The 19,557-nt window shown below is 45.4% G+C and overlaps 1 protein-coding gene across 3 annotated transcripts in view; it reads right to left on the reverse strand.

The window, feature by feature from the left end:
- Positions 1–714: 714 nt before the first annotated feature.
- The window catches only part of SRGAP1 (SLIT-ROBO Rho GTPase activating protein 1), a 330,458-nt gene continuing 311,615 nt past the window's right edge, over positions 715–19,557 (reverse strand). For 2 of the 3 annotated variants that reach the window (XM_056130792.1, XM_056130794.1), the window contains exons 19-22: positions 10,959–11,139; positions 8,105–8,239; positions 7,673–8,012; positions 715–1,112 (exon numbers count right to left, since the gene is read on the reverse strand). In XM_056130792.1, the coding sequence (XP_055986767.1) occupies positions 735–1,112; positions 7,673–8,012; positions 8,105–8,239; positions 10,959–11,139 (1,034 nt within the window). In that variant the 3' untranslated portion in view covers positions 715–734. Of the gene's footprint in view, positions 1,113–3,995; positions 4,047–7,672; positions 8,013–8,104; positions 8,240–10,958; positions 11,140–19,557 lie in introns of all 3 variants that reach the window. The other variant, XM_056130791.1, reaches the window with a different exon arrangement.

The following is a 19,557-nucleotide window of genomic DNA, read 5'->3' on the forward strand; positions in this document are numbered from 1 at the left end:
GCATAACCAGGTGGTCTTTGAAAGAGCCTGTGCTGGGATGGCCTCAGACCCCGCTTCTGGGGTCTGATGGGGCTTGCGGGACAGTTCTGGAGGACGCCTTCTTCCCCAGATTCCGTTCACGCAGTAACTGCAGAGCTGCTGTCCCCTTCCAGGAAGTTTCTCCCCTGGACCTGGGGACATGTTGGTTAGGAAGGAACCAATCACTCCACGTGGGTGAGGGTAGGTCTGGCCCGGGCTGAACTCTGCCCCCACAGGAATTAGAGGTCACGACCAGCGACCAAGCCCTGGCGTCCCCATCTTTTCAGTCATTACCCCCCATGTGTCGAGGCTGCCTGGGCTCTTCTCCCTCCAGATCTGGAGCCCTTACTCCTGTGCCTTCCGTCCCTGGGATCAGGGGGGTTCCCTGGGACACCGGGCCACATGGAGGGCAGAGGAGGGTGGCCTTCATCACAAACGCTGCAGCATTGGATTTTCAAGTAAGTCTAAGTGTTTCTATTGTCTTTAAAATGACATATGTCCAGTTATTTAAAAAAAAAAGAGGGAATTACAAAATACAAATGCCCATGTTAAATTTAGCTAGTCTCAGACACTACATTCGAGAACATAGAAAAGCCCGAAGATCTCCAGTTATGATAAGCACAAAACTAAGGGAAGTTATGGGTCACCAACTCCGGGCACTAATCCGGTTTCTTTTTGACAATCACCTCCCCCGAGAGGCCTTGCACAGCTGGTTTTTACATTGTGCAAGACTTGTCCGCGGGGCCCTGGGATGGGGGGGCAGGTCCCACGGTGGGGTTTGTTTTTGGAAGAACAGCAGGCTTGGGCCGCAGGGCCGGGGGCTTCAGCTGCACGCCCATCCTGGGCGCCACCACAGGCTTGAAAGTACTCATGGTGTCACTGGAGGAGCTGGTGCTCCGCCGGATCTGGGGCTCTGAGCTCCGGAGGGAGACGCTGTGCAAAGGGCTGAGCGATTCCGTGGACGTGGCGGGGGTCGGGGAGTTCTTCACTTGCTCCAGGGTATCCAGCACCACGTCGGGGGCGTGCTTGGCGGTGCTCTGTCTCTCCAGTTCCCGGAGCTCATTCAAAGCCGTGTTCATCGTCTCTTCGATGTCCTGTTAACAAAAGCCAGAGAGCACAGAACCCAGATGCTTAATTTCCAAGGAAACAGCTGGCCAGGAGCAGGAGTGTTTAAACGTCATCATCTGTGGTGAGTCCCAGCAATGCCATCCCACACAATTATTTGGACTCTGAATGTTCTGCAGAATAAGATGCAAAATGCTCATGGGACCGTATCACATATTTGCCATTCTAAGGCACTTCATAGCCTTCTGGTGGTTTCTACCTTACACAGAATTCTATTCCAATGTATGATAAGTGACAGCTTTAACTTTACACATTGCAATAATTTCTCAGGAAATAAGTGTGAATAGGAATGAGAAATTCAGCCTTCCCTCCATTCATTTAGTAATTTTGGAACCCTCTCTCTCTCTCTCTTTTTTTTTTGGAACCCTCTCTTGACTCAAATAAATACTTGGCTAATTCCTAGCAGTCCTTCAAATTCTGTTTAAGCCTTTCCCTGATGCTCTTGTCTAAATTCAGTGGGAGTGATCCTGGCCCACAGAGGGTATTTTATAATGATGATGTATGTATATGTATTTTACATTCTTTGTTGTGGTGGAGACAGGAATAGTGTCTGATGGTATTGGCAGTGTCAAGCATCAAACTCAGGGTCTCACATATACAAGGAAGTGTGCTACCACTGAGACACATACTGGTCCTCTAGTTACTTTTAAATCTCACAAAAGTAAGGTAGCATTCCTGCCATTTAGTGAACAGAGACGAGACATACTAATGCCTTTCACAAATGTGCGGATAATTTACATGCACTGAATTTTCCTGCATTTTATTCAACTTGTGTATATCAACCAGACATTGAAACTGATAATAACCTGGGCCTAGAGTCTAGCTTTTTATTTTATGAAAGCTCAAATGTCTTTTTTCAGTGTGAAGTTTTCTAGGAATGCAAATCATGTAAATTACGTGGTTTAAAAAAATTAGAATCAGCTGATCGAGAGTTTTCTCCCAATTCAGAAAAACACTGTCACTGATGGGATAATTCAGGGAATTCAAATGAAGCCAAACTGATTTATGCCAACAGAACTCTGAACTGCGGGTGTCAAGGCAAGGAACATTGGGATAGTGTGGAGGGATATGGACCCTGGGTATAGCATTACAAGTCTGAGACAATAATATTAAAACTGACTGCAAACCACAATACATCAATAAAAATAACTGTAAAAAAAAGGTTAATTGATTTCATGTTCTTAAATCAATGTACTTTCTTTATGTGTATTCTACACAGAGGCGAAAGCATCTTGCCATTTCATTTATGGTCTAGTGTGGTGTGGTCACCAGAGTCAAGCGTTAACTCAATGCTCTGAATTGCTTCAGCATTCAGCCTGTCCTGGAAGGCTGAGGTAGAGGTTTAGGGCACCTGCCTTGCAAATATCTGTATGGTCACGAGTTCAAATCCCTGGTGTCACACGTATGCCAACCATGATCCTGGCCACCCCACAACTATAGCCAGGTGTCCGGGAACACCACAAAAGGCAGTAGGGCCCAGGCATCGAGAAAGAAGTGTGAAAGCTGGCAGGTGGCTCAGTGGGCTGAAGAGCGTGTGTCACACGTGGGAGGCCTGAGCTCATTCCCAGCACCATATGACCCCTGCGCGCCACCAGGATGAACAAAAGACACGTGAACATCATGGCTAGGAAGCATGACCTCTGTTTGCACCCCCACCCCCCACCCACCTATTTTTTTCTGTTTGTTTTTGCGCTACATTTGGCAGTACTGAAGGGTTACTCCTGGTTTTGTACTCAGGAGTCACACCTGGTGGTGCTTGGGAAACCATCTGGGATGCTGAGAATTGAATCCAGGTCAGCCACATGCAAGGCAAGCACTACCTGCTGTGCTATTGCTCCAGCCCAGGAATGTGACCCTGCTGAGCACATGTGTGAGCACTGAGCAAGTACAGGAGTGCAAACTTTGGTGAGTACGGTAGTTGAGCATGCAAGCGCTATAACTGAGTATATGAGCACTGCGGCAGACTATGAGCACTGTAGCCGAGTATGTGAGCACTATAGTTCAGTGTATGAGCAGCAGCTGGAAGCCTGATATGAATTCCCCTACCTCCCTCTCCTCCCCCGTCATTGCAACATCAATAACAAAGGGAAAGGAGGGGAAATTTAAAATAAAAATTTAGAGCCAGAGAAACAGTACAGTGGGTAAGGTGTTTTGCCTTGCAGGTGGCTGACTTGAATTCAATCCCTGCCAACACTGGTCCCAAGCACGGCCAGGGGTGATCCCTGAGCTCAGAACCAGAAGTCAGCCCTGAGCACAGCCGGGTGTGTCCCAAAAACTGTCCAAAATAGGATAAATAAATTCTAATAAATAAAAAATAAATTCTAATAAATAAATATAGAAAGTGAAATGACAAAAATTATTTTTTTGCTTTCCCCTTTGGTTATACTTAGAAGCTTACATCCCCCCAAATTATCATTTATTAATTTATTTCATATAGGGAAAGGGAAATCAAAATAATTCTTTAAAGAAGATGTAGGGCAGCTGGGACCATGGTTCAGAGTAGAGCTCTCACCTTGTCTATGTGAAGCTCTGGGTTCAATCCCTGACACTGCACAGTCTCCCAGGCACTGCCAAGTGTGGTACAAGAACTGAATTTTTTTTTTTTTCCCGGCTGTACTCAGGGGTCTACTCCTGGCTCTGCACTCAGGGATCATTCCTGAGGCTCGAATTCAGGTTGGCCGCTTGCAAGGCAAGTCTTCACCTGTTGTACTATCTCTCTGGCCCCAGAACTCTTTATTTCTTAAGGGAGGAAAGTCAATCCCATCATGTTACTCCATGGATGAGCCCCAAGGTCACTATGTTACATTAAAGAAGTCAGTCATAAAAGGACAAATGCATGTGGTTCCACTTACAAGAGATGGTGACACTCTTGGAACCAGAGAGTGGAAGAATGGTGGCCGGGGCTGATGGGAGGGGAGAAAAAGGAGAAATTATTCCTTAATGGGTAGACTCTTTGAGCGAGACATCGCTTAGGTTTTGGGACCACATCTGGCAGTTCTGAGTTGGGTGCTTACTTGTGGCTTGGTGCGAGCGTAAAACCCAGGTGTCTTGCATACCAAGCCTTCAAATCCTGTGAGCTACCTACCACACCCTGCGCTGCTCGGTTTGAAAGATGAAGATATCTGAAGCAATGCTTTATGACAAAGTCAATATACTTTACTGAACAGAATACAGAGAAATGATCAAGGTGGCACTGGGGTAGAGCAAATAAATGCTTTGCAGGCATGAAGCCTTGGCTTTGATCCCAGGAACCAAATATCATTGATCAAGATGCTAATATTTTTGGCTACACCTACAAGTGCCGGGGGCTGCTCCTGGATTGGTGCTCAGGGGCTACATCCGGTGGTGCTCAAGGGACCCACGTGGAGCCTGGGACAGAGTGACCAGCCCTGTCAACTATCTCTCCTGGCCCAAGATGAGACTTTTTCTGGTTCTGGGACCATACCTGGCAGGGCTTAGGGCTCAGGGAACCAAGAGGTGCCAGGAACTACACCCGGGCCCCACTCAGGCAGAGCAGATGCTCAGCCCTTGGAGCTCTCTCTCCTGGCCCCGGATGTTAAATCACATGTTTCCTTTTGCTTTTTTGGACCAGTCTCAGCAATGCTTAGTGACTACTTCTGGCTCAGTGCTCGGGAGCCCCTCCCAGTGGTGCTTGGGGGATAATGGGACGTCAAGGATCCAACCTGGGCCTCTCAGGCAAAGGCTGCCCTCCCGTCCTCTGAGCCACCTCTCGGTCTGCTTATGCGGTATTTTTTTTTTTAACCAGATACACAAAAGGTAGGATACTGGTGGGTCAGGGCAGGGGTGACTGAGCATCTTCATTCCCAGGGTTCCTTCAAGCATGATCCTTCAGGTCTGGCCAGCAGCAGCCGCCTCTGAGGCCTCCTCCCCCGTGGCCTGGAAGTGGCCCAGGCAGTGGCTGGGCTACTGATTCCCGTTTTGCATTTCCCAAGCTTGGGGTGTGATCTGGCACCACAAAAGGATTCAGTAAAGGTTTGCTCAATGAATGAACCAAGATACTAAGATCTCATACTGCAGTTAAAAAGAAGTCCGCCAAGCATTCCCCAGATTCATTTACTGAACGAATCTGCATGTTTTCTTTTCGTATGAGTACTAAGATGGCAGATCTGCTTGTTCCCCAGGGGAAAGTCTGAAGATGAGAGATGGACAGATAAATAAGGGACACAGCTGGAAGCCAGTCCGTGAGAATGACATCACTTTTCAAGTGATTATTTTCACATGTGATTTCTACTGGATGCTAAACATATGGATTTGTTTTTCCAAGCAGTTGGCCCAGAGAGGATGAGCCCAGCCCGGTTTAGCCATTGAGTTTTCATTCCTGTGATTTACAATAAAAGGATTTCCTGGTTCTAGAAGTAAAGGGGCTAAAATAGATCTTCTTATGCCTCCTACCCTCCAGCTTCTCATTCTGTCTCTAAACCTAAATCCTGTTTCCTTGCTTATTACAAAGCAGCGATGCTAATGATTTCCCAAATCATTAGGGTTAGCTATAGTTGATTTTCACTGTTCTGAAACAGGACTGAAGGGCCCGATGTAGGATTCCAGTAGAGAAAATATCTTTTTGATTTCTGTTGAGACATCACTGAGCACTTAAAATTTTAAATTTTTAAAATCTCCATCCCTAAAATTCACAATTTTAAAAGGCACATCAACCTCTTCACACAATCAAATTTGCTAACTAAAATTCTTTTAAATTAGAATGCTGAAATCAGTGCAGGATTCCTCAGGCCCTTTTTGGGAAAAAAAAAAAAATCAGAATCTGGCTTTTCCTACTGCCAGAAAAGCCAGCAGAAGTTCTCTCTGTCTCTCTGTCCGTCTCTGTCTCTCCTCCAACTCACTTTTCTCTAAGTTTCTATTGCCATGTTTGCCTCATTCATGCCTCCTTCACTTTTTGGTCTAAATAGTTGAAATGATAGCTGGGAGGCAGGCGGTTTAGATGTCTCAGATGGTGAGTCATGAATCTATCCCCTGCTTTTGTCACTACTCACATATTTTCCGATGACCCCTGCTGCAAAAAAGAAGGAAAGGTAAAAAATGGAGAACAGCGGGGAAACTTCATTAGCATTATTTCACTGTCGCTATGTCAATTCCAGTCCTTAGAGGAACTACAAAGCTCACTGCTGGCTCTTGGCACTACAGGGAGCGCAGCATGAGACGGGTTCGAGCTGTCGTTAAGCAGTGAACCATTAGTTACTGGACCACTTCTTACCAATCGCTTCCCTCTTCGCATGTCCTCTTCACTGTACACTAAAGTTTTTCTATTTCAGGGCTCTCTGCTCAGCTCTACCAACTTGTCTTCTTTGGTTGTGGGGGTCACACGGATGGTGCACAAAGGCTCCTCCAAAGATACACCAGGTCCTTGTTCAGGAGTTGGTGGCTCTTGGAGGATGCCATCTGTGCCAGGGGTCAAACCTGGGCCTCCCGCGGGTCACGCCAGCACTCGGCCCGCTCAGCTGTCTCCTGACGCTATTGCATTCCACTATCATTTAGGAATCCTCATTCCTTCAGAATTTTTCTGCTGATGGGCTTCTGTGGGTGTGAGTGTCCAGGTCCTACCTTCTGCCACATCTCTACCAATTATTCTTTAATGTGGCACCAGGGAATTGAACCCAGGGCCTTGCACAGGGGAGCCACATCCTCTCTACCACTGAGCCACATCCTCAGCCTAAAAATTCCATTTTTCTTCCTGTCACTGCCACTGTCTTCCCGTTGTTCATCGATTTGCTTGAGTGGGTCCAGTAACGTCTCCATTGTGAGACTTGTTGTTACTGTGTTTGGCATATCGAATATGCTATAGAGAGCTTGCCAGGCTTCGCCGTGCGGGCGACATACTCTCGGTAGCTTGCCGGGCTCTCCGAGAGGGGCGGAGAAATTGAACCCGGGTCGGTCAGGTTGACCTCGAGAAAGGCAAATGCCCTACCGCTGTGCTATTGCTCCTCCGCCTTAAAAACAAAACACGTGTGGCTGGCCTCCAAGCCATGGGATGGGGGGTAGGAGGGATACTGGGATCTGTGGTGGTGGGAAATGGGCACTGGTGGAGGGATCGGTATTTGATCATTGTATAATTGAAACCCAAGCACAAAATTTGTAAGTCTACAACTGTACCTCATGGTGTCTAATAATAATTAAAAAAACAAAACAAAACAAAACTAAAAAAAAAAAAGTGGTGCTGGGGCTCCCACCCAGTGCAAGCGTGTGGAGGAACCCACGCAGCAGATGAACAAGGCACGTGATCGACCACTGAGCATTTTCTGATGTGCAACACCACACCTCTGTTTACGTCAATATCAACCTCATACCCGAGGGCCCTTCTGGTCACAGATGCTTCTCGGAGGGACAGCTCTGGAATTGGTGCTGATGCCCAGCACTGCCAGTCCCCCGGGTCTCACTGGGCATGGGCTCCCTTCCCCACCCCCCACCCCTCCCCCGCTCAAAAAGAAGTTAATAAAGAGCATGCCTCTAGAGAAGAAGCCACATAGATCCCCCTGTCCCTCCTGCCACCTCATACCTGAGCGATTGTCTCTGGGTCCAGAGGCTTATGGTCGTTGAAGCCCGTGTACTGTCCCGAGGACGTGGACCTCCGGATGGGGGGGCTGTCGATCTTCTTGAGGGAGTCGTGCCTGCTGATGTTGGTGAGGCTGCCGTGGCCGGGCCGGCGCCGCCGCTCAGGGCTGTCACTGTTGAGGCCCCGGTTCTGGAGCAGGCCCCGGGGGTGACTGGCCAGGCTCGGGGACCCCAGGTCAATGGAGGAATTGGACAGAGCATGTGGGGGGTGGAGGGGACAGTGGCCGTCACTGGTCCTGCCGGGACGCCTCGCGGGAGCGGGTGGCTCTCCTCTTTTCCTCTGCCTGGACATTCAGAGACGGTGAGAGATGAGGGCGAGAGATGGGCACACAGTGGGGGCAGGCAGGGCCCTGGTCCGGCTCCCAGCCCCACTCACCTGGCTAAGTAGCTGTCGGAGTGACGGTCCGTCGGGGAGTTCATGTCCTTGGAGGAAGACTTATCCTCGGTCACGGGCCCGCTGCTGGCCTCGCTGTCGGCTTTCTGGCTCAGGGTGTCTGAAAACGTGTCATCCCTGAAAGTGAGGACCAAGAGTCACCATATAGACAGGGATGTGGTAGCGGAGCCGGGATGGGGGATGGTGGCGTGAGTTGGGGGGTAGGAGGGGTGGGGAGGAGCTGTCTCTTCTTCATTCAACTTCATTCTTCTCATTACAAAAATAATTTTGTTGCATATAAATTGGGAAATTCAGATTTTTTTTAAAGGGTAAAATAACCACTCATCACTGTATCACTGTATCATTGTGATGACAGCTGGCTGTTCGTCAATTTACTTGAGCAGGCACCAATAACATCTCTATTCCTCTCATCCCTGAGATTTTAGTAGCCTCTCCTTACTTGTCTTTCCCAATGATTGGAGTCTCTTTCAGGGTCAAGGGAATGAGACCTGTTATCCTTACTGTTTTTGGCATATCTAATACACCACGGGTAGCGTGCCAGGCCCTGCCTGTGCGAGCAGGATATACTCGGTAGCTTGCTGGGCTCTCCGAGAGGCATATATTTCTCTATGATTTGTTGCCTAATGTCTGAACTCCATCAAATATAGTGTGGTAAGGTAAAAGTAAAGGTAAAGGCCCTCCTGTTGATCGTCGATTTGCTCGAGCGGGCCCAGTAACGTCTCCATTGGAGACTTTGTTGTTACTGTGTCTGGCATATCGAATACTCTCGGTAGCTTGCCGGGCTCTCCGAGAGGGGCGGAGGAATCGAACTCGGGTCGGCCATGTTGGCCGCTTGTAAGGCGAACACCCTACCCGCTGTGCTATCACTCCAATGGTGTGGTAATTCTGGAAAATGGGTATGAAGGGCTGGAGCAATAGTATAGCGGGTAGGGTAGTTTGCCTTGCACGTGGCCGACCCAGGTTCAGTTCCCAGCATCCTATACCGTCCCCAAGCACCGCCAGGAGTGATATCTGAGTGTAAATCCAGGAGTAACCCCTGAGTATCACCAGGTGTGACCAAAAAAGAAAAAAAAAAAGAAAATGGGTAGAAAGTGTGTCTTATTTGCAGCTGCGCAGTCCGGAAAGCGGCCTGGAGCGTGGCGGTGGTTGGGTAGTGGAGGTCGACCACCGGGACTGGGTCCCTTGGGGTGGGGAGGGCTCTTACCCGCCCCACTCTGAGGTGCCCTGAGTGAAAACAGCCTGGCGCAGAGTCCCACATGTTATAACCACTCATAACAGTACATAATAGCCAAAATAAGTATCATATATCATATCTTACAACTGTTGCTTTTATTTTAGGAAATATCCTTTCATGTTTTTCCCCCTTATGTCTGGGATACATAATTATGAGTATAGAATCCACACAAAAAGTATTTATACTATATTTTACATCCTTTAGATAAGACATGAACAGCGCAACTGTGTAAATATACACATACTACTTCTTGGGCCTATTTTATTTAATTAATTAACTTTTTCTTTTTGGATCACACCCAGTGATACACAGGGATTACTCCTGGCTCTGCACTTAGGAATTACTTCTGATAGTGCTCAGGGGACCATGTGGGATGCTGGGGATCAAACCCAGGTCGGCTGCGTATTGGGCCCATTTTAACATTTTTAAAATTTTAACCTGTCTTAAATTAGGCAAAATCATTTCCTCACTGTTGACATCTGATATGGTATATTTCCTTTAAAAAGCTGTTTGCAAATTGCTGCTGCCCTGTGAAATACTGTCTTCACAAAATTAGGGATTAAATGGCACTACTTTGTAAACTTTTCCCCACAGTGTATTATGATTATTTTGACATTTCTTCAGATATTTTTGCAATGAAAATTTTCTCATCAGGGGGCTAACAAAACAAAACAAAACAAAAAAACAGTTGATGTTTAGATTTTAGGTCAACGACTCTCTTTTTGGGAATCTAGAATTGAAGCAGTAAGCAGATAAATGCCCAGAAAACAGACTCTGAGTTTGGCTCTTGGCACTGCATGGGACCCCAAACACCTCGAGTTGGAGCGTGCAGTTCCTTGAACTGTTGGACCCACACACTGGACGGTCAGCCCCACAGCACCAGGACAATACAGCCAGGAGAGTCCAGGGTCCTCTGAACACCAACAGAAGCACCTTGCTACTGTATGTGCACGCCCAGTGGGGCTCAGAGACTGCTCCTGGCTCTGTGCTCAGGAGTGACCCCTGGCAGTGCTCAGGGGACCATATGTGGTCCCGGGGTTTGAAGCGGGCTTGGTGAGATACAAGGCAGGGGCCTTAACCTCTGTTCAGTCTCTGGTCCCCCCTTTCTCTCACTCCTACCTTTTTTTTCCCTCCACTTTTTGATTTTGGCCCACACCTGGCTGTCCTCAGGAGTCACTCATGAATCTGTGCTCAGGGATCACTCCTGGCAGGCTCTGGGGACCACAGGGGGAACCCAGGATTGAACGTGTGTTGGCAGCATGAAGGCAAGTTCCTTAACCCTTTACTACCATTTCGGCTCTCAACCTTTTCTTTCCGGATTACTGCTTTTGGAATAAACTATCAGTTAACTTCCATTTCTCGAGCCCTCTCTTCAGTTTCCTTGTTTAAGAACCTGAGCATGTCCAAAGCTATCTCTGCCTCTCGAGTCCATGCTCCTCACACCTGCTGGTCCCAGGCTCCTCCTGGCAGAGACACGAGCTCGGGCAGGACTGCAGTGGGCTCCAAAGTGCGTGCTGACCTCCTGAAGCTCCTCCCTCCTAGCCCAAGGTCGGTTCAAGAGGGGTATGGGGAGCCTCTCCCTGACACGCTGGACCTACTCACATGTCCTGCACCACAATGTATTGGTGCGGCACCAGCCCGTCGATGCCGTTGTGCCTGCCTTCCCACCAGTCTTCCGACGCACGGTGGTACAGCAGAAGGGATGCGCCCTTCTTGAAGGACAGCTCTCGGGCAGAGCGTCCCACGTAGTCGAATTTGGCAATGGCTTCGATCGGCTCACATTCTGCAGAGAACACAACAGTAGCATGTGGTTAGGGCCGGAAGGAGACACCCTCTCCTCGGGGCTCTGGAGAGCAACAAGGTCCCTCTTAGAATGCCGACGGAACGAAGTAATGAAAGAATCAAGACAGGAGAAAAAAAAGGGTGTGGAAAGAGAGAGAAACAGACTCTTGCTGGCATCAATTTTCAGGCAAAGAAAGACGGAACATAAGATCTTCATTTCCACAGCCTCCCTATAAAGATATAATGACAGCCTAATAAAAAATAATTTAAACTTTGCAATATGATATACATGTTCTCTCCTTGGCTGGTAGTAATATCCTTTATAGTGGCTTCAATATCATTTTGACATTGATGGAATTTCCTTGCAACACATTAATACCATTCATAACATGAAAAAAAATCTTGATCTTGGGGATGTTTATGCTTTATTTGCTTCTGAAAAAGAAAATTTGGGGCTGAGGATGTGACTTAGTGGTAGGGCATTTGCTGTGCATGTGTGAGGCCCTGGGTTTGAACCCTAGAACTATAAAAATAAATAAATAAATAAAGTTTACAAAAATCACCACACTAAATATACCACACTGAATACATTTAATTTCTTCACATACTCTCTTGGCACTATCAAGTCTTCAAAACCGCCAATGCTCAGGTCAACTATGTCTAGTATCAATAACACATGTTGGCTATGACCTATGGAATAAACATAATTTTGGTTGCTCTGGAATCCTCAATTAAATACCACATTTAAAAAAATCATATAAATTTTTAGAATTAGAGACAAGCAAAATTGCAGATGGGAGCCAAAAGGTAAAATTTACATTTTCAAAATATTTTTTTTTGTTTTGAGGTATATTTAAGACTTTAGTTAACACTTTACTGTAAATGGGAAATCTGCTAAGAGTAGATCTTGAAAGTTCTTATCACAGGGATTGGGGGAGAGTTCAATTGTCAAGTGGAAAGGCAAAGGCCATGTCCAGCCCTTCTTAAGAAATTTCTTATTATCATAAAAAAGTATAGTGATGGATGTTAGATTTATTTTGATGATCATTTATAAGTATACAAACATGAAATAATTATGTTGTATAGTTGAAACTAATGTATAGCTAAGTCTCAATAAAATTCCCAAATTATGTTTTCTAGAGAGAAATGGTATTTAGTAACACCTTGACACAGCTGCTACAATCTATTAAGTCACATGCAAGTGAATTATGGTTGACTGAAAAAGAGCCAATGGTTGTCTATGGTGTGGCAATATATATTCCATTTATATAGCATGATTAAAATGACATACTAGTTGAGCAGGAGAATATATTAGTGGTTGCCAGAGGTTGGGGTGGGGTAGGTGAAACATGTCAACCACTATGAAAGGGCAGAATGGAAAGGATGGGAATTATTCAGTATCCTGACTATGGCTATAGTTACATAATTCTGTACATGTGCTAACAAACGTGGAACTAAAGGAAACACACACACACACGAACAGCATCTAAAACTGGTAAAATGGGGATGTGGTGGATGGATTATATCAATGTTGATTTTTGTTTTTGGTGGGGGTGGGGAAAGCACCCAGCAGTGCTTAGGGATTACTCCTGGTTCTGGGCTCTGGTATCCCTTCTGGCGGGTCTTGGAGATGTTAGGGATCGAACCTGGGTTGGCTGCATGCAAGGAAAATACTTTTCCTGCTAAACTATTACTCTGTCCCCAATGTTGACTTCTTATCCCAAGGGGTTGAAAGGCAGTACAGGCACCACATGGTTATACGCACACCACCATGTGCAACCCTGGAGACCCCGAGCAGAGTGTGACTCTGTGACTCAGCCCCCAACCTGCCTGGGATGGCCTGAACAGCCCTGGCACCACAGGAGCTGAGCAGCATGACCATCTCAGCCCATTGGCCCCGTTGTCTGAGAATCATGAGAGGACGTCCTCACCACACCCACAAAATGACTCCCTGATTCTCATGTTTTACTACAGTTATTGAGATGTTACCAGTGAGGGAAAATGGAGTTTTATGGAACTGCTGTATTATGTTTTACAGTTCTATACAAATACAATACACAATAATCACAAAAGCAGAATAAATGGTTTTTGTGGGTTTTTTTGTTGTTGTTGTTTTGGGGGGGTCACACCTCAAAATGCACAGGGGTCACTCCTAACTCTACACTCAAGAATTACTCCTGGTGGTGCTTGGGGGAACATATGGGATGCCGGGTATTGAATCCGGGTCGGCCACGCACAAGGCAAACGCCCTACCCGCTGTGCTATTCAGCCCCTGTTATTGTTGTTTTGGGGTCACACCAAGCGATGCTTAGGACTTATTCCTGGCTCTGCACTTAAGGGATCACTCCTGGTGGGTTGGGGGATTCTGGGGGTTGGCTGCATGCAAGGCAAGCTCCTTAGCCCCTGTGCTGTTGCTCCTGCCCCCAAAAGTGGAATATAAAGCAATTATACCAACAAATAAAACACAACAGAAACTCAGACTCTGACCACAAACTGTGGCTATCAGAGAAGGGGAGGAGTGCTGCAGGAATGAGTAGAGGCAGCCAGTTTGATTTGCGGCAGTACTCGACAGTGCGATCCTTGTACTCGGCGGGGTGGGGGTGGGGAGGGTGCTGTGGTGTGGCACATCCCTTCATCAAAGCATGAAGCTGTACTTCTAAAACACCCAGTGTTATAAGTTGATGATATATCTGTTTCTTTTATTAAAAGGATACTGAACTCTGGACCTAGAATTAAAATGTTGGTTCTAATCTAATTCTGATCACAATTACTGAAGGCAAACAAGAGAACCAAGTAACAAAACTCTGACCAGAGGTGCTTTTGTGATAGAATAGCCCCAGCCTGGGGGCATTATGATCTTTCCTCCACTGTCCTACCCTCACCCCCTCCTCATCCCAGCTACCAGCAACAGGTGAGTCAACGACTCAAGAACTACACTAAAAAGGGACAAGAGAAGCCATATAAGTGTGTAGAAAAGTATGCGATGAGCAGTGCTCATTTCTTAGTTTCACATACTCTAGAACAGTGTTTCTCAACAGGGGGGTTACAGATGAAATTAAGTGGGGCCCGACTGATAGGACAGGGCGGCAGGTGGCCACGGTCAGAAGAAGGCTGAGGAACTCTGGTCTAGATGGGATGGACGCCAATAAAAGCACAGGTGAAAACCTGCCTATCAAGTTATTTTTCTCAGGAAACGGTCTTCTATTTTCCTTGGTAACAAACCTGTCCAATTGAAAGAGGTCATTTGGATCACAATGTCTTCAACATCTGTTGTGTGTCTATGGAGTGAACGCATACAGACTCCTTAGTTAGCCAGCTAAGTTTCTGACTTGATGAAATTAAACTTCCTCTGGGACGCAAAAGGCAAAAATCATAAACATCAACAAAGGTATATGAGAAACTTAGATTAGCCTTATATAAAGGGCCTGGGTGAATTCCAGTAAAATAATTTAAATAAAGGAAAAAATAAAACCTCTTCATCATCTTTTTGTAGTAAATAATGTTTGAAGTATTCACATGTAAAAGCACATTATAATATGCAAGCAGTTTACCCTTAACAAAGCATACAAATAATTCTCAAAACAACACTTAAGTCCTTTAATAATGGACTATAAATTTCCGGAGATATGTTAACACTATGGTATCTCCCCAAATTAATAAGTGTGTGTTTATGTATATATATATATATATATATATATGTATATTTGGGGGGCAGGGGAGTGGGGGAGAGGGTTTGAGCCACATCTGGCAGTGCTCAGGGCTTACTTTTTGTTGCTATGCTCAGGGATATGGCAAGATTTGGGGAGACCATCCACTACAGCGCTGGAGATTGGCAGTATTCAAGGCCTTACCTGTTCATCTACCTGGTTCCCAGCTACATTTTTAATTAAAGTATACAAATGAAATCTTGGGCTGGAGCGATAGCACAGCGGTAGGGCGTTCGCCTTACAAGCGGCCAACATGGCTGACCCGAGTTCGATTCCTCCGCCCCTCTCGGAGAGCCCGGCAAGCTACCAGGAGTATTCGATATGCCAGACACAGTAACAACAAAGTCTCCAATGGAGACGTTACTGGGCCCACTCGAGCAAATCGACGATCAACGGGAGGGCCTTTACCTTTACCTTTAAATGAAATTTTATTAAGTTAGATTTCTTATAATTTAAATCTTAATAAGATTTAAATCTTATTAAGTTATCAGGTTTTATTCCTACTAAATAAAATTTATTTATCTTGATTTATCCAAGAGGAAATATAACTACATATTCAATGGGAATGACATCAAAGTTTGTTCGACAACTACAGATAAAGAGTGAAATTACTATTTGATCTGAGATGACAGATTTCAATTTTTTTTTCCAGCTCTGTTCTTCCCGGGGGACAGAAATAAACAAACCTATGGAGCAGGAGAGACAAACATCCACAGAAGAATAAAGGCACGCCAATTTATTAAAAAGAACTCCATGACATGTAATTTGCATATCCTTACATGGACTTGCCAATATATTTGAATTTCATTTTACTGAAAAAAAAAAAAACCCAACACACAGGTACACACATGTCCACATTATACTGTACATCTATGTACTTGTCAAAGGAAAACGAACCTTTCACGTCCTCAGTGCCTTTCCATTTATAATCTGCCATTGGCGGCTAAGGGGTACTTTAGGTGATTTAACTTGACATATGTATATATTTTTCATAATTTCACAATCATTCCCTCCTTAATCATTATTTAATCTTTTCATTTTTTTGGAAAGTACCAGCAACAGGACGATTAGTCTCTGCTTATTTCATTCAAATATGAGAAAGTTTGGAAAGAATGACCAGAAGAAACAGAATTACATTTTATTGGTAACCCTACTACATCAACTAGCAATTCTGAGCAATTTTATTATTTTGACTCTTCTTACTCTCAGGAGAGTCATTGCATGGTCAGATGTCAATCAATAAACTATTTATACACATGGTAGTCTAGTCATGGCAGAGCAGATCAATCCTGAAGCCTTGAAGTTCTCAGAATCCCCTCACCCAGAGACCTGCTCACAGTCTTTCAAAGGTCCCACCGACCCTGCTGCTGTCAGTACCAGTAATAATAAGAGTTTCTGTTAGGTGAGAACTGCATTTTTATTGTAATGATTTGGTGCAAAGGGAAATAAAACTCAATGGGGTGGATTTTTCTGACAGCAAGGTGCTGTCGTCTTATATTGCCATAATTTTACACAGGATGTGAGCACATCTCACTTTCCATTTGGGACCTTGTTTTTCCTGACACGTTCCCTCCTGAACTTCCCCTGCTGTCTTTGCTGATGAAGGCTTTGTTCTGTGACCAGCTCTCTTTTGGAAACAAAACCTACTTCTCCTTGTGATACCATGCCAGAGAAAAGAAAATACAATACTGGGGTGATTAAAAGAAAGAAAATGAATACTCTCACTAATTTAGTTCCAAGTCTCTAGAGGCTGACCAGAGGCCAGAGGATGACTTTTCTAAATCATGTTTTTCTTTCCAGCGAAATCAGGTGAACGTGATGAACTGTGATCTGAAATGCAGCTTGTGGCAAACTTCTCTTCTGTCATCCTGGGGAAGTGCGGTGCCAGCCTACACAGGGACAAACTTGGTGATGGGGAACAGGGAAGACTGGGGCTTTGCCCAGGGTTTTCCACAAGGAAAAGGAAATACTTAGAGAAGGAAGAGGTGAGAAGGAAGGGTTCCTTTAAGGAAACAAAGGAGGAGATGATGAAGAGGCTGGGCCCAGAGGCTTTCAAAAGAACATCACAGAAACAGAAGCTCTTTCAGTAAACAATTTCTTCTAACACGTTCTGAAAATGTCAGTTCATTTTTTGAAAACACAAAGAAACTTATAAAAACTTTTTTTTCCTTTTTTCTTTTTGGGTCACACCCGGCAATGCACAGGGGTTTCTCCTGGCTCTGCACTCAGGAATTACTCCTGGTGGTGTTCAGGGGACCATATGAGATGCTGGGAATCGAACCTGGGTCGGCTGCGTGCAAGGCAAATGCCCTACCCGCTGTGCTATTGCTCCAGCCCCCCCATAAAAACATTTTTTTCCTGTTCACTTTTGGGCCTTACCTGGCAACACTTGAAACCCAGGCTCTGGCATGCAAAGCACCACGTACTCCAGATTATCCACGTACTCCAGTATCTTTAATTGTCTCTCTGCTTCCAGAAACTTTTCACTTATCTCTCTAGTTCCAGAAACTTTTTATTTGAATCTTTTTAAGCAGAGGGTTGACGCAATAAGCATCTTGATTACCCTCCTTGTAATACCCATGAAAAATGAATAATGAAAAAAATCTTTGTAATTCTATTCATAAGAGATCATGACGGTAGAAACATGAAAGTGCATGAATTCACGGGAAACGGGAGCTCAGCAAAACCAACAGAAACTGGAAAATGTGAGTCAAGACGCTGCATCAAAGCGAACATATAGTGAGCTCCAGAACCTGTCCTCTGCTAGCCATACTTGCTCTTCAGAGGAATCAGAAGCATCCCACCTCCTGCCCCCAGACCTAAGGAGATATTCCATCTCCAACCTGGAAACTACTGAGACTCATCTCTGAGAATTCCCACCACATTCCATCCTCTGTCATGTTGGTGACAAAAAGCTCCACTACCAAGTGGGGACACTCTGGGGACGGTGTGATGCTGAATTTTGTTATGTATAAAACCCTGCCATTACCAATATTGTAAATCATGGTGTGTTAAAAAAAAAAAAGTTCCACTACCTGGGTGGCCTTGGAAAACCTCAAGTTCCAAATTTATTGTGGTTCCAAGCTGGATTCCTCCCCAGCTGAATGTAAATAAAAACTCTCTCTGTAGGAAATCTACCTTCTATGGAATCTCAAGGATTCCTTCAAAGTTCCAAGAGACATGTAAAATATTTACAAGACACACTGGAAAATGAGACTTAATCAGCAGGACCCAACAAAACCATGGCCAGAAAGACTCCAGGGAATAGAATGGAATCCCAATAGGTGAGTCCTATGGTTTGTCACTGTGTCCTCTAACCAGGGGCTGACCTGCCCTTGCAGAAGGTTGAAAACTAATGGGTCACACCATCACCTCTGTGAATAAGAGGCATCACTATCAAGGCTGGTACAGTTATTCTGAGACATGAGAACCACAGAGATGCTGGAAGATGCGTTTCTTAAAATATATTTCTGCAGTGAAATGGTCAGAGCCAACATCAACCAAGGCAAACCAAACAAATGACAATAAACACACTAATAGCTTAGAGACCCAACAGTGAGCAACTAGGCCCTACCCGGGCAAAAGCCGTGGCAGTCAGGATTTCACAAAGGAAGATACTTAAACCACCAAATAGGACTCTCACTGTTCTAACCCTAAGTTTTTTACTTCCTGTATTTTGACATATGGTGCTTTGCCCACTCTGAATGGACTATCCCTCCTAGTCTGAGTCAATTCCTAGAAATAAGCCTTTCAAATACATGGTGACCAACTAGAGCATCCATCCTGATCACCTTCCTTATTGGGCTACTGTAGAGTGGGCCACTGCCCACCTGCTTGATCATCCCAGGACTGGGAACGGAAGGCAGAGACAGCGCAATGTCCCAGAGTCAGCTTAGAGTCTGCTGAAAGGACCTGAACCAGCCAATCTGAGAGCTGCGTCTCCTACCTTCTTTGTTTCTTCCTGCAAGATCCACCATGTGGGATCCTGCCCCAGTCCTTGTCCTCCTGCCTGGGTTCCAGTGCCTCTATGTCCTCTCCCCCACAGCAATGCCTGGTCCCCAGCTCTTGAGCCGTCATTGGCATCATTTCATCTGATGGCCTTCCTATACCCCAGTGATTCTAAGAATGCACTCTAAGAGAGCATCTCCATTAGTCGCCAGAGAAACACAAATTAAAATCACAATGCTATGTGACTACACATTGACAGCACCGACAAAGGCTCTACTATGTATAAAATCAAGGGTTCATGGAAACAATCAATGGAAAACTCATATGCTGCTGGTGATGACTATAATCGTTCTCAAACAGGCTGGTAGCAGCTAGTGAAGTTGAAGACTCGTTTACTTTTGTTTTTTTCTTGTCAGTTTTGGGGTCACATCTGGTTGTGCTCAGGGCTTATCCTGCTTAACTCACATCTATGGGTCTGTGGGGATCATACGGAGTGCAGAAAATTTAAACTGGGTTGGCTGCAAGCAAAACAAGTGCCTTACTCACTATTCTATCTCTCTGGCCCTCATTTACTCTTGTGTATATATATTCTGAAGAAAGTCCTGTTTATTTATATTACAATATATGTTAAAAATATTCATATCCAGAACTTATTTTTATTTTTTTGCTTTTTGGGTCACACCCAGCAATTCTCAGGGGTTACTCCTGGCTCTACACTCAGGAATCACTCCTGGCGGTGCTTGGGGGACCATATGGGATGCCAG

Source organism: Sorex fumeus, unplaced genomic scaffold (assembly GCF_029834395.1).
Source record: "Sorex fumeus unplaced genomic scaffold, SorFum_2.1 ptg000081l, whole genome shotgun sequence".
Classification (NCBI taxonomy): Eukaryota; Metazoa; Chordata; class Mammalia; order Eulipotyphla; family Soricidae; genus Sorex; species Sorex fumeus.